Source organism: Aotus nancymaae, unplaced genomic scaffold (genome assembly GCF_030222135.1).
Source record: "Aotus nancymaae isolate 86718 unplaced genomic scaffold, 86718_ANA_hifiasm-v0.15.2.pri h1tg000004l, whole genome shotgun sequence".
Taxonomy (NCBI): Eukaryota; Metazoa; Chordata; class Mammalia; order Primates; family Aotidae; genus Aotus; species Aotus nancymaae.
In genome coordinates, this window is record NW_026988415.1 from 53,645,491 (window position 1) to 53,658,871 (window position 13,381).

Sequence of the window (13,381 nt, forward strand, 5' to 3'; positions counted from 1 at the left end):
CACTATCAGTTTGAGTCCCTTATGGTAATTCTACATTTTAACTTTTTGAGGAACTCTCAAACTCCACTTTTCACAGAGGCTACAACATTTTGTATTTGCACAAGTAATGCAAAAAGTTCCAATTTCCCCACATCCTTTACAATTAATGTTATTTTTTAGTAGCCATTGTAGTGGGTGGGAAATGGTATCTCATTGTAGTTTTGGTTTGCATTTTCATATAACTAATGATGTTGAGAATATTTTTATATGCTTATTAGCCATTTATATATCTTCTGTGAAACAATGTCTGTTGAAGCACTTTGACCATTTTTTTTTTTTTTTTTTTTGGAGAAATCATGTTTTTTAATTTTGTTATTTCAAATTACAAATTCAAACACTTGTAAACATTAAGCTTCTGTTCCATCCCCTGGGAAGAGGATTCATTCTGATATTTATGGTTCAAAAAAAGTTATAATATTGTGCTTGGAACACAGAGAACCAGTTATTAACTTCCTGCTACCATTATATAATAAATAATAACAGCTCAGCCCAGGTTACTGTGACCTCTGACAGATCAAGGAAACAAGTTATTTTCTCCTCTTATGATTACAGCACATTGCAAGACATTTTATTCCTTTTAATAAACATCCTGGTGCTCTGAGTTTCCCTTTCAATTCATTTAATTTCAACAATCTGTCAAAAACAGCCAATAAACAAATACTGAATTACATTCTGTTGGGTTTTTTAAAGGCTCTAGACTGTAAAAACATCTTGTGTGTCTCCCACCCTGACCACCCTGCTACTTTTCCATATACCACAGGCCACCCATAGACACAAAGCCAGGGGGCAAGCAGACATGGTCTACTTGGAGCCAGTAGACAGGAGGGCGATGAGTCCTGATGAAGCACTTATGGACAAAATGTAGTTCACTGTGGGGTTGAAGTTCTTCAATATGAAAAAGGAAGCAACAATGACCAAGACCAGGAACAGAGTATTGTTATAGAAGATGGAAAATGTTGTAGCTTCATAATCAGCAACTTCATTCTTCTTCCACAGAATTCTTTCATCTTTCTCCTTCCGAGACATCTTTCTATTATCAGCTTCAGAAAGTTTTCGAGTCACTTCTTTGGAAACAGCATCCTCCCTCTTCTGTGCTACTTTGTGCTTGAGAACAAATTTCACATTCTTGTATGCAAAGGCTACCAAATATGTGCTTACTAGGGTCATCACACTATACAAAACAGCAGACTGAATAAGATCCATATGCCATATTCTCCAGTATAACCAGATGGGGATGGCAGACACGATGAACGCGTTCCCGAAGAAGAGCGCGGAGGACTTGGCCGAGAGGTTGCGGCTGAAATCCTGCAGGAGCAGGTCCTCCTCCGACTGCTGTTTGGAACTGCCTTTGGGAGCCATGCACACTTTGACCATTTTTTAACTCAGTTACCTTTTTGTTAGAGTCCTTTATATGTTTTAGATGTTAAATCTTGAGATATTATTTGCAAGTATGTTCTTCCATTCTGTGGGTTGTCTTTTATTCACTTCATTGTGTCCTTTGATATACAAAAGTTGTTAATTTTTATGTTATAAAGTTTATCTGTTTTTTTTTCTTTTAATTGTGGTTTTGGTATAATGTTTATGTAACTATTGCCAAATAAAAGGTTATGAAAATTTGTTCTTAAGATTTCTACCAAGAATTTTGGAGTCTCAGCTCTTCAATTTAGGTCTTTCATTCATTTTGATCTATTTTTGGATATGCTGTAAAGTAAGGATTTTACTTCATTCAATATATTTGGATATCCAGTTTTATCAGTGCCATCTGTTGAATCACTTTCTTTCCCCATTGAATAGCCTTGGCACTTTGTTATAAATCAATTAGTGATATATGTGAAGGTTTACTTCTGAGCTCTCATTTCTATTCTCTTTGCCTTTATGTATATCCCTATGTGAGAGTCTTAAAGTTATTGTCTAGTGTTCTTTTATTTCAGCTTAACATAGTCTCTTTAGTATTTCTTGCAGGAAGTTCTATGATTAATAACCTTTGTCAGCTTTTGCTTATCTAGATATATTTTAATTCTCCTTCATTTTTGAAGAATAGTTTTGTCAAGTATAGAATTTTTGTTGCCAGTTTTATTTCTTTAGCACTTTAAATATGTCATCTCACCTCTTGCCTTATTGATTCTAAAAAGAAATCAGTTGTTAATCTTATTGAGGATTTCTTTATGTGAAATTAATCTTTTCTATCTTGTCACTTTCAAGAGGTCTCTTTGTCTTAGGTTCCAACAGTTTGATTATAATGTGTTTCAGTGTGAATCTCTTTTAGTTTTTCCTATTTGAAATTCATTAAGCTTCCTGGGTGCATAGATTCATATATTTTATCATATTTAACTTTTCATCCATTAGTTATTTAGTATTTTCTCTTTCCTTTTTTTTTCTCTTCTCCTTCTGGCATTCCCATAACATGTATGTTAATATATTTTTGATGTTTGACATTTGCTTCAGTTTTTGTTCATTTCTTTCATTATTTATCTTTCTATTCCTCACACTGGATAACTTTAATTGATTTATCTTCAATTTTGCTGATTCATTTTTCTGCCTGCTCAAACTTGAACCCTTTTAGTGAATTTTTAATTCAACTATTGTACTTTTCATCTTCTGAGTTCCTATATTGTTTATTTTTCTAACTTCTCTTTTTTAAACTTACCATTTTATTATAAATAATATTGCAAAGGATCACATAAAAAGATTCATAAGGCTAAGCATATGGGAGGGGTGTGAAGATTTTATGGCTCTCCTGGCACATCATCATTCAGGAAATTACATGTGTTCAATTATTCAGAAGCTCTCCACACCCATCCTTCTGAATTTTTATGAAGGCTTTATTATGTAGGCATAATTGATTAAACCATTGGCTATTGGTGATCAACTTAGACTTCAGCCCCTCTCCCCTCTCTGGAATCTAGGGAAATCTCTCAAACCTCTAATCCTGCCTTAATGTTTCCCATAACCAGCTCCCATCCTGAAGTTACCTTGGGGCTGCCAGTCATCAGTCAACTTATTAGCATATACAAAGACATCGCTTTGGAGTTTCTAAAGATTTTAGAAATTGTATTACTGGAAACAAGATTGAAGACTAAATATATATTTCACAATATGACAGACTGCCCCTGGTCTTCAAATTCAAATCCCTTACATCAGAAGTACGTACAACTCAGAGGACACTGCTGCATACTAGAATCCCATATAATCATTAATAATTAGTTCAGTCCATTATATTGCATGAATGTCTTCCAGGATAAAGCCATTAATGTTTACAGACATTAATTCAACCTTGGCAGGTTACAAAAGCAGTAGTGGTCTTCATCCTTTCAGGCAGCTGGCATACTTGAGCTAAGAGACAATATAATCTCTTTCTTTAAGCCTCTTTTGAGGTTTTAATATAATAAAGGATTTCCCTCAATTCATAACCCATTTATTCATTCCTTTACCCTCAGCTACTATTCCATCTCTCCATTAATACTCAGACTTTTGGATGAGACCTTAGAATCAGCAGTCGTGTTGATCTCCATTGCAGGCACTAGTTTAGCAAGTACCTCCTCCTCAGTCCATTCACATTTAGATGGCTATTTTTACCACCAGAAAATATAGCTACATTCACTGTTAACTCCAATTTTGCCAGATGGGGTGAATGAAACACCCACCCCCATCTGGCCTCTTGAAATTCTGACATAAAGTTTCAATACATATTTATAGATTCTTTCTTAAAAATTGTCTCTGCTTCCAGCGCTTGTTGTTACTGCCCTGGTCCTAGCACCACTGCATCAAATACGGGAAATATTTTTTGAGGTTATGTGGGGAAAAAGTATAGTCTTTATACTAATATACTCCTCCTCTCTTGGTAACTCTCACATAGTTACACTAGCATCCTTTCCCATCCCCTCTTCACCAAAACCACAGAAATGTGAAGAAATCTAACCAATGGGAAACTTCCCTTAGCCCCACTTATGTTGAGTGTGGGCACACATTTATGAAGCCCTGTGCTCACACTCATAAGCCATCCCTTTATTCTTATGTCTTCCCTTGTTTTAGACAGCCAATGTTTTCATTACCTGTTTTATTTCTCTATCAAACTCCTACTCTGAGAGGAGATCTCTTTGCTCACTGTTGAACATTATTGCCTGTATGATGAGTCTCTCAGCCTGAAGCAATGATGCTTGACCATTCACCTCTATGCAATATTTTCTGTTCTGGTTTTCTTACAGCACTTTGAACATTTACATCTTCCACAGGATAATCAAAACCTAATCCAGAATCAGTAAATGTCCTGCAAGTAAAAAGATTTTAGTTCCAAACTTTCAGGAGTCATCAGGCATTCACAGGCTTTTGCCATAAACCCTACCTCAGTGAACACTTGCTGACCTAAATGGAAGAAGCCAGGGCAAAACTAACAAAAGTAGAGATTTTATTGGGGCCAAAATTGAGAATTGCAACCTAAAAACATAGATTCATGTTGTCATGAATACAGCAGGACAACTTCAATTAGCAGCAATTACAGGTGTATTTTTTTTTAAACTTTAAGTTCTGGGGTACATGTGCAGAACATGCATGTATGTTACATAGGTATACGCATGCCATGGTGGTTTGCTGCATCCATCCCCCTGTCATCTATATCAGGTGTTTCTCCTAATGCTATCCCTCCCCTAGCCCCCCACCCGCTGACAGGCCCCAGTGTGTGATGTTCCCCTCCCTGTGTCCATGTGTTCTCATTGTTCAACACCCACATAGGAGTGAGAACATGCAGTGTTTGGTTTTCTCTTCTTGTGTCAGTTTGCTGAGAATGATGCTTTTCACCTTCATCCATGTCCCTACAAAGGACATGAACTCATCGTTTTTTATAGCTGCATAGTATTCCATGATGTGTATGTGCCACATTTTCTTTATCCAGTCTGTCATTGATGGACATTTGGGTTGGTTCCAAGTCTTTGCTATTGTGAACAGTGCCGCAATAAACATGCAAGTGTGTGTGTCTTTTTTAATAGAATGATTTCTAATCCTTTGGGTATATACCAAGTAATGGGATTGCTGGGTCAAATGATATTTCTATTTCTAGTTACAGGTAGATTTTTAAAGGAAAAGAGTCAGTTTCTGAGTTGTTTCCCCAGAATTTACACTAAAATTACATAAGTTATTGGTCAGCTATACATTGTTCTTTTTATCACAAATTTCAGGAACATAAAAATAATGGGTAAGACAGCTATTCAGACACAAAATCGCTTTTAAAAATTTTCCCCAGGCATAAGTGTGAACAGAGGGAGATGACTAACATCCCACACTCATTTTCTCTTGGTTCTGCATACCTCACTTAGTTCAGATTACTCTGAGCTATTTTTCTTTTCACTCACTGCACACAGGGTTATTAAATGGAGAATTTATCCCTACCAGAACTCTAGCTTCTGTTCTACATTTGTGGGCTCATAAAACCTTACTGGTTTCTGTTTAACATGTCCAATTAATATTGCTAAATAGGCAGATTTATATTTCCTCTATTTTAAACAACTAGGTAGGAGATCTCTCATTCAGATACAATGTCCATGCACATCATACAATCAAGTAAAAGAGACACTACCACTTCATATAAATCATATTCAAATGTACAAACTCTCCTATAAACTTTTCATTTTATCAACTCTTACTTTCTAACTGTAGCCTCCATTAGAACTTTATCAATAGGTTTTTGTTTTACGATGTCAGGTAGGAAAAGCGTTCCCCATTCAGATATAATATCCAGTTTCATAAAATATTTAGGTAAAGAAGACACAACTTCTTTATATGAAACAAATTAAAGCATTCCAACTTTTATACTTATACCAACCCTTACATTTTTCTGTTCTAGTCCTAGGAACTTCTCTTCTCCACTCCCAGACCATTTTATCCCCTCTTGTGCACAAAAGCTTTAGGTCCCCAGTAAAACTGCCTTTGAAAAAATTATAACTGAGAAAATTATGACAGTGAAAGAGATCTGACCTAACTGACTCCATCTTGTATCTAATCTCTAAGCTGTCCTTGTTCATTCCTGGGCTGGGCATAGGTTGAACTAACTTTGGGAAAACTGAGTCTATAGTTTAACTTTGAAACAAAGATGATAACAGCTTTTTTCCGAAACAAGCTCCTCTGGCTGGGGACTAGATAGCTTCTCAGGACTAACAAATTAGCTACACAATTAGAAATTATGGTTGAGAAGTCATTCAGATGCAGGCTGCAAGATGGGGAACCTCCTAAAATTGTTCCTGGAGATAACATCACTATTGTAAAACCTAAGATCAGTCCTTGAGATATTTGTCAGACCCTGTCCTCAATCAGCTGGTACAACCCAGATCAAGAAATTGGCTCATCTGGTCTTGTGGCCACAATCCAGAAACTGACTCAGCACAAGAAGACAGGTTTGATCCCTGTGACTTTATCTCTGACCCAACCAATCAACACTCCCCACTTACTCTTCTGTACCCCCCAAGTTATTCTTAAACTCAGTCTCTGAATTTTCAGGGAGACTGATTTGAGTAATAATAAATCTCCAGTCTCCCATTCAGCCAGCTCTGGATGAGTTAACACTTTCTCTATTGGCATTTCCCTGTCTTGATAAATTTGCCCAGCCTGGGCAGCTGGCAAGGGAAACCCATTGGACAGTTATACTCTCACAATCTATTTTAGTAAAGGCTTCTGAGGACGTGATAATGCAGATCTACAAAATGAAACAATTTTTTCACACTATACCCTCTGGTTCCAGTCATTACTTGGTTTTCTCCTTCCCCTACATTGGATACCTTGTTAGTAACCACAGGTCTTAGAATTACTGTCCATTGTTCCTGCATAATTTTTCACTTGGGCATCAGCTTAGAGGCTAGTAGGTGAAGCTCAGACTCACTGAAGTCTGTGCTTGCGCTAGAATGAAGGTCTGACCCAGTACTCTCTTTTAGTTTCATTTCAGCTTTCACAGATAACAACCAAGGGCTTGAATGTTTTGCTTTTTTTTTTCTTACTAGGTGGTATTTCTTAAAGCATCCAGTGAACTGTTGATTTAAAAAACTCAAAATCTGTAAAATATCTGAAGAGATTTATTGTGAGCCAAATATGAGTTACCAAAGACCTGTAATACAGTCCTTAGGAAGTCCTGAGAACATGTGTTCAAGGTGGTCCGGCCACAAATTGGTCTTATACATCTTATGGATAAATAAGTTATCAATCAATACATTTAAGATGTACATCGGTTTGGTGTAGAAAGAGGGGGCAACTGGAAGTGGGGGTTTTCTAAGTCATAGGTGGACTCAAAGATTTTCTGATTGGCAGTTGGTTGGAAGAGTGATTATTGATAGATAGGAATATCTGGGTTATGATAAGAGGTTTTGGAAACCCAGGTTTTATCATGCAGATGAACCCTCCAGGTAGCAGGCTTCAGAGAAAATGTACTGTAAATAAATATTTCTTATTAGACTTAAAGAGTCTTTTCTATCAGTAGTTCCAAAAGGGAGGAGGATGTAATGAGTCATGTCTGGTCCACCTTACCATCATGGCCTGAACAAGTTTTTCAGGTTAACTTTGGAATGCCCTTGGCCAAAGAGAGAGATTCATTCATATGACTGGGGGTCCTTATTACTTTATTTTGGTTTACAGAACCAAGTCCGTGGAAGCTAGATTCATCTCTGAATTCCACTGGTACATTTTACCTTTAGTAACTGATTTCAGCACATCCGTGACTCCAAACCATGGGTGACCACATGGCCCCTCAGGAATCAGATTCCTTATCACCAACCTTTTATTCTTTTTCTTCCAAAACCACGTTTCTAAGAGTCAGGACTATTCTAGTAAACCCCACTCCACTGACACCAGTTGAGAGTAGAAAAAGCTTACACACAAACTCTAAGTGCTCTTTCTATTCTCTCATCAACAACAATCAACACAGAACACTTCTGTGACAAAATGTGTGGAGATTTCCCTCCACCAACAAGCTATCAATCACTTCCGCAGTTCACATCAGCTAGGTTTCCTCTAATTCAGTTCTATTCTGACACTGTCTACTTGAAGATAGTCTCAGATCCCACAAATCGAGGTCTCAATCCCCAAGACTGTATAACCCCTACACATGCCAATTGCAAGCCCCAGGCTGTTTTACCTGTGCATCTTATCAACTGGCTATCAATCAAAGATCCCACAACCCCCTCCTTTCATTTGATCAACTTGCTAGATCAGCTGACAGAACCCAGGGAAACATTTACTTATATTTTCCATCTTATTATAAAGGAAATCCCAAAAGACTGGTCAAGGCAGAGAGGCCCACTGGGTTCAACCAACAGGCCAAATGTGGCCAAGTGTGGCGGTCATAACCTGAAGCTATCCGGCTCAGTTGGAACCTTATTCCACCCGAGCCAGTCCACCTCCATGGCCAGCATCTTATAAAAAGATGCATAGGGCAAAGCATATGGAAAGGAGTATGAAGCTTGAATGCCTTCACTAGGTGTGCCAGCTGATAGATTGGCTCCGTATCCCCACACAAATCTCATGTTGAATTGTGATCCCCATTGTTGGAGGTGGGGCTGTATAGTGCTGTCTCATGATAGAGTTCTCATGAGATCTGGTTGTTCCAAAGTGTGTAGCACATCCCCCTTCTCTCTCTCTGTCTCCTGCTCTGGCCATGTGAAAACAATGCCTGCTTCCCCTTCACCTTCCACCATAATTATAAGCTTTCTGAGGTCTCCCCAGAAGCAGAAGCCTGTACAGCCCACAGAAACATTAGCAAATTAAACCTCTTTTCTAAATAAATTACCCAGTCTCAGGTATGTCTTTATATCAGTGTGAGAATGGACTAATACACCACCATCCAGGAAGCTTCATAGGTTCCATTATCTGAAAGATCTTTTTATCTCTTTTCTAACATTTGCTATTTATTCAGACATCGTTCTTCTGAATAACTTAAATTCATTTTCTTTGGTGTCGTTTTGCTCTTTGAGTATATCTCAGACATGCTATGGAACACATTTTACTATAAATTCAAATGTTTGGGCTTTCCCAGAGATGGGTTTTGTCAATTTTTTCCCCTGTGAGTGGGCTACATGTTTCATTTTTCTTTTTTTGTATGCTTTGTAATTTTGTTATTGTTGCTGTTCTTTGGAACTGTACATTTTAAATATTATAATTTGGTAACTCTGGAAATTAGATTTTCTTATTCCTAAGGGTTGCTTATTTTTGCTTGCTGATAGCTGCCATTTTCCATTTGTTTAGTAACTTTTTCAAACAATTTTTGCAAAGTTTGCATTTCTTGTTGTATATGGTCACTGAGGTTTCTGTTTCAATATCTCCGCCATAAGCCAGTGCAAGTTCAGAGTAGAAATCCTAGGCCAAAAATGTATAAGCCTGAAATCAGCATTTTCTTTCATTAACCTCTCTACTATGGTCAGAAACAAACATCCAACCCTCAAACCTATATTATTCATTCCAAAAATAACAGTCTATAACAATTGCAATTCATTACAGTTATCAGTAAATCCTTAACTATTGGCCACTGTGTCCTATGAACTAACAGTAATGCATTTTCCAATAGTAACAGGATTGTCATAGCTTTATACACACCAAGGCCAGATAACCAACACAAGATTACCAATTTTGAAGTTTTATTGCCTATAATTACTTCTAGTATCAAGCACTGTAGTATCAATCAGGGCTCAGTTTAGGTAATAGAAGTCACTTAGAATGTGTAAGTAAAAAAGAAACAATGTAGGAAATTCAGTATTGACTAGTTTATTGCAAGAATTAGAGAGTAAAGATTAAGGCTGTACCTCTAGAAACAACTCCTACTACTCGTAAGAACAAATACATCAGAACTACTACTACCTTCATCATAATCAGAAAGGTAAGGCATCAGAAAGCTTGGCCCTAAAATATGAACTTTAATGTAATCTCATTGAAGCCATGATCCAGGGATTAGGAAGACTGTTTAGGAAGCTATGACTACTGCTATAATTACTACAACTGTGGTAGGCCAGGTCTCCATTAGGAACCAGAAAAAGCCTTCACCAACACCCTACAGTAACTCTGATAAAAGTATAAGTTAAATACTAACGAACTAAAGAAAATGACACCTTAGAACAAAGGCTAGAATGTAAAACAAGGCATTTAAGACCCCACCTGGGTTTCCTCGGAATTTAGTTTGATTAAAATAATGGAAACGTTCTAACACATCTTGTATACCTTGTACCAGGATCCACTTTAGATTAAGTAATTCTTACAAGGCTCTAAAGTAATTTTTCAGACCCCAGACCCTAGTTAAAGATTAAACAGGGTGAAACACCTTGGCTTGCAGGTGCACTCTCACATATAGGCATATGGTCTGAATTTATATGAGCACTGGAGAAGAAACTTGTAACTTTGAGTTGATCTGCTGAGTTACTTCGAATTTCTGCCTGTAGCCAGTTGCAGAAATAAACTCGCTTCTTTCCCAGTCTATACGCATCTTGTTACTGGGCCGCAAGAACAAGCAGCCAAACCTTGTTTTGTCTGGGAACACAACTGTCTAGAAAATGAAATATGAAATCTAGCCACCATGACGGCCTGTATTTTTCTCAACACTCAGGATGCTTATAAACAAATTTTAAAATGTTAGTCCATTATTATTGCTGTAACTGCAACTTTCATTGCTAAAACTGGAAATTAAACAACAGAATCTACATAGATATTGTTTGCTAGACAGAAAACTGAAAAAGTCATTTTAGAGGAGTTATGCCTCATTTTAGCCTTAAAATCTTATAGAAGTGCAACTTATTAGTAAAACTTAATTTGACTCTATGATAGCTTTCTATTACTACATAACAAGTTGCCACAAACTCGGTGGTTTAACACAACATTCGCTTTTTTGCCCACATTTATGTAGTTCAGAAATTGTCATGTCATAGTTGATTTCTCTGCCCAGCATATTACAAGGCTGGTACCAAAATGTCAGTCTGACTTCCGGTTTAGAGGGTTTGGAATATATGAACTCCTAGCTCATTCTAGTTGTTGGCAAAATTTAGCTTCCTGAGGTTGTAAGACTTAGGTCTACATTTCTTTAATGGCTGTCAGTCAGGGTCACTCTTATCTCCTAGAAACCACTCTCTGGTCCTTGCACATGGTCCTCCTCATCTTCAAAGTCAGAAATGGAAGTCCATTAAATGTTTCTGCTGCTACGAAGTTTTTCAATATTCTTTTCTGCTATTATCTGAACAAAATGTTCTGCTTTATGCCAGCCAAAAGAAGCTAGACAGATAAAGACAAATATTGTATAATCTCACTTATGTGTGGAATCTAAAAATGTCAAACTTATAGAAACAGAGGGCGGAATGGTGGGTGCTAAGAGCTGGGGTTCGGAGGGAATCAAGGATGGTCAAACTGTATAAACTTCCAGTAAGACTATTATGTTCTGGGAACATAATGAATCTTATCTGTGGTGACAGATGTATTAATTTATTCGATTGCAACAATTATTATAAAATATATGCACATATCAACTCATCATGTTGTACACTTAAATTACAGCTATAAAATCCCTTCAAAACCATACCTAAATTAATAACTGATTCAGTAACCAAGAATGGAAACCTTGGGGCTAGAGAGATCAGATAGAATTCTGTCTATTACAGTCCACATAACTGTAGTTGCAAGGAGTATCTGGAGATATATATTTCCAGCTACTGTAGTACTAAAAAAAAATCACACTATGAATAACTTTGAATTTGGTCATTTGAACATTTTCAGCCTAGAATGTTTGGAATAAACAGGAGATATATTTTGAAAGTGGAAATATTTATGAAACTGCAAGAAATTTAGTACGATTATATTGAAGGATAGCCACATGATGAGAGAAAGAGGAAAAAAATCAGCCTCTAAATGTGGCTTGAGGAAAATTGTGAAGAACTATGTATGAATTTGTAGGAATGTTGAACTTCTTTCTGCAGGCAATGGAAAGCTGTGAAGGATAGAGTTTAAAATAATAAATATTGATTTGGTATCAGAATCAATACATATTGGTTTACATTCCAGTTTCAACACTTACTAACTTTATTCATCTGCTCAGATTATTTGAATTTTCTGAGTATCAATATCCTTGTATATAAAGGAGGATGATAATAATAGTAATCTATGACTTGAAGAACATTTTTAAACAACTAAACATGTCAAGTGAATAGAATACACATTGCATTTCAACATGCTAACTTTCATTGACATTAAATATATTGAATAGGAGAGTTATGTTATCTATTATGTGTTTTTAAAATAAAACCCAAAAATTATTTTGGACGATAGTTTATAATGAAGAAACAATCCAAAACAGACAAGTTAGCAAAAGTCCAAATAAGAGAAGAAAATAATATGTAAGCTAAGACACTATTGATGAAAATAAAGAGGAAAAGACAGAATCACTTCAGAAATAGATTTAGTTTTTCTGTGTTAATTTGTTTAATTCACAGATGTTCTCAATCAGCCAATCATAATGCCTGCTAGGTCAAAGCTCATTCTATGCGTGATTGTCCTCAGCAAGACTCCTGCTGAAGGAAGTGATCCCTGGTTGTTTCTTGATTATGTTCTGCCCACATGGTGTTTCCCTTTATGATTCTCTATAACCAGTACTCCAATACAGAAGATTAGACTACAAATGATCATTTGACCAACTTGACCAAGAAAAGCCATTTCCTAAACATCACTAACCTATAAGGTGACAAAGCCTAAATAACTCTGGCCAAATATAGATAAACTGGTCTAATCAAATTATCTGTTAAGAAATTTAAATTAGGAGTCCAAAGAGAATGGGATAGTTAATAGAGGGAGGTAAGACTGAAAGCCTGCATAAAGAGGGGCAAAAATGCAAGAAGGACCATGAGAAATAATGAAGTTCATGGGTCAAAATTATAAGCACACAGAAAATTTGAGTAAATTGGGGCTAATTTTGTAGGACATCAATCTTACACACAAATAAAAGGAATTAATGAAAAATTTGGGGGATACTGGGGTATGGTGAGTTATGCATAGTAAATCTGGTTAACATCAGGTCAAATAAGAAATATATTAAATGGTTTAAAAAAATTCAATGCATAGAAGATGAAATGAATAGATACAAAAAATAAAAAATAAAAAACCAGAAGAGTACCTGAGTTAAATTAATCATTGAACATTAAATTGAAAATCCATTCAAAATGCTGCAGAGGTGTCTAGAATAGTCTTTGACAGTCCATAATATAGTCTCAGAAATATGTTTTAATTTCTGTCTCTATGAAATGTGACCAATGTCTTTTGGGCTTTTTATGAGTCTCATTATGTGTTTCTGCATATGTCTCCTTACATTACGCTTATAACTCGAACTAGTCAGTGAGAGACTCTG

The 13,381-nt window shown here is 36.4% G+C and overlaps 1 protein-coding gene across 1 annotated transcript; it reads right to left on the minus strand.

Annotated features, from left to right (window-relative positions):
• Window positions 1–533: 533 nt before the first annotated feature.
• On the minus strand, window positions 534–1,398 carry LOC105725544 (translocon-associated protein subunit gamma). The gene has a single exon (XM_012464636.2). It carries the CDS (start codon window positions 1,396–1,398, stop codon window positions 841–843), a length of 558 nt encoding a protein of 185 aa, XP_012320059.1. The 3' UTR covers window positions 534–840.
• Between the last annotated feature and the right edge of the window lie 11,983 nt (window positions 1,399–13,381).

Bases quoted from the DNA above. Each gene is read 5' to 3' on its own strand.
- LOC105725544 (XM_012464636.2), bottom strand. From the start codon at position 1,398: ATGGCTCCCAAAGGCAGTTCCAAACAGCAGTCGGAGGAGGACCTGCTC.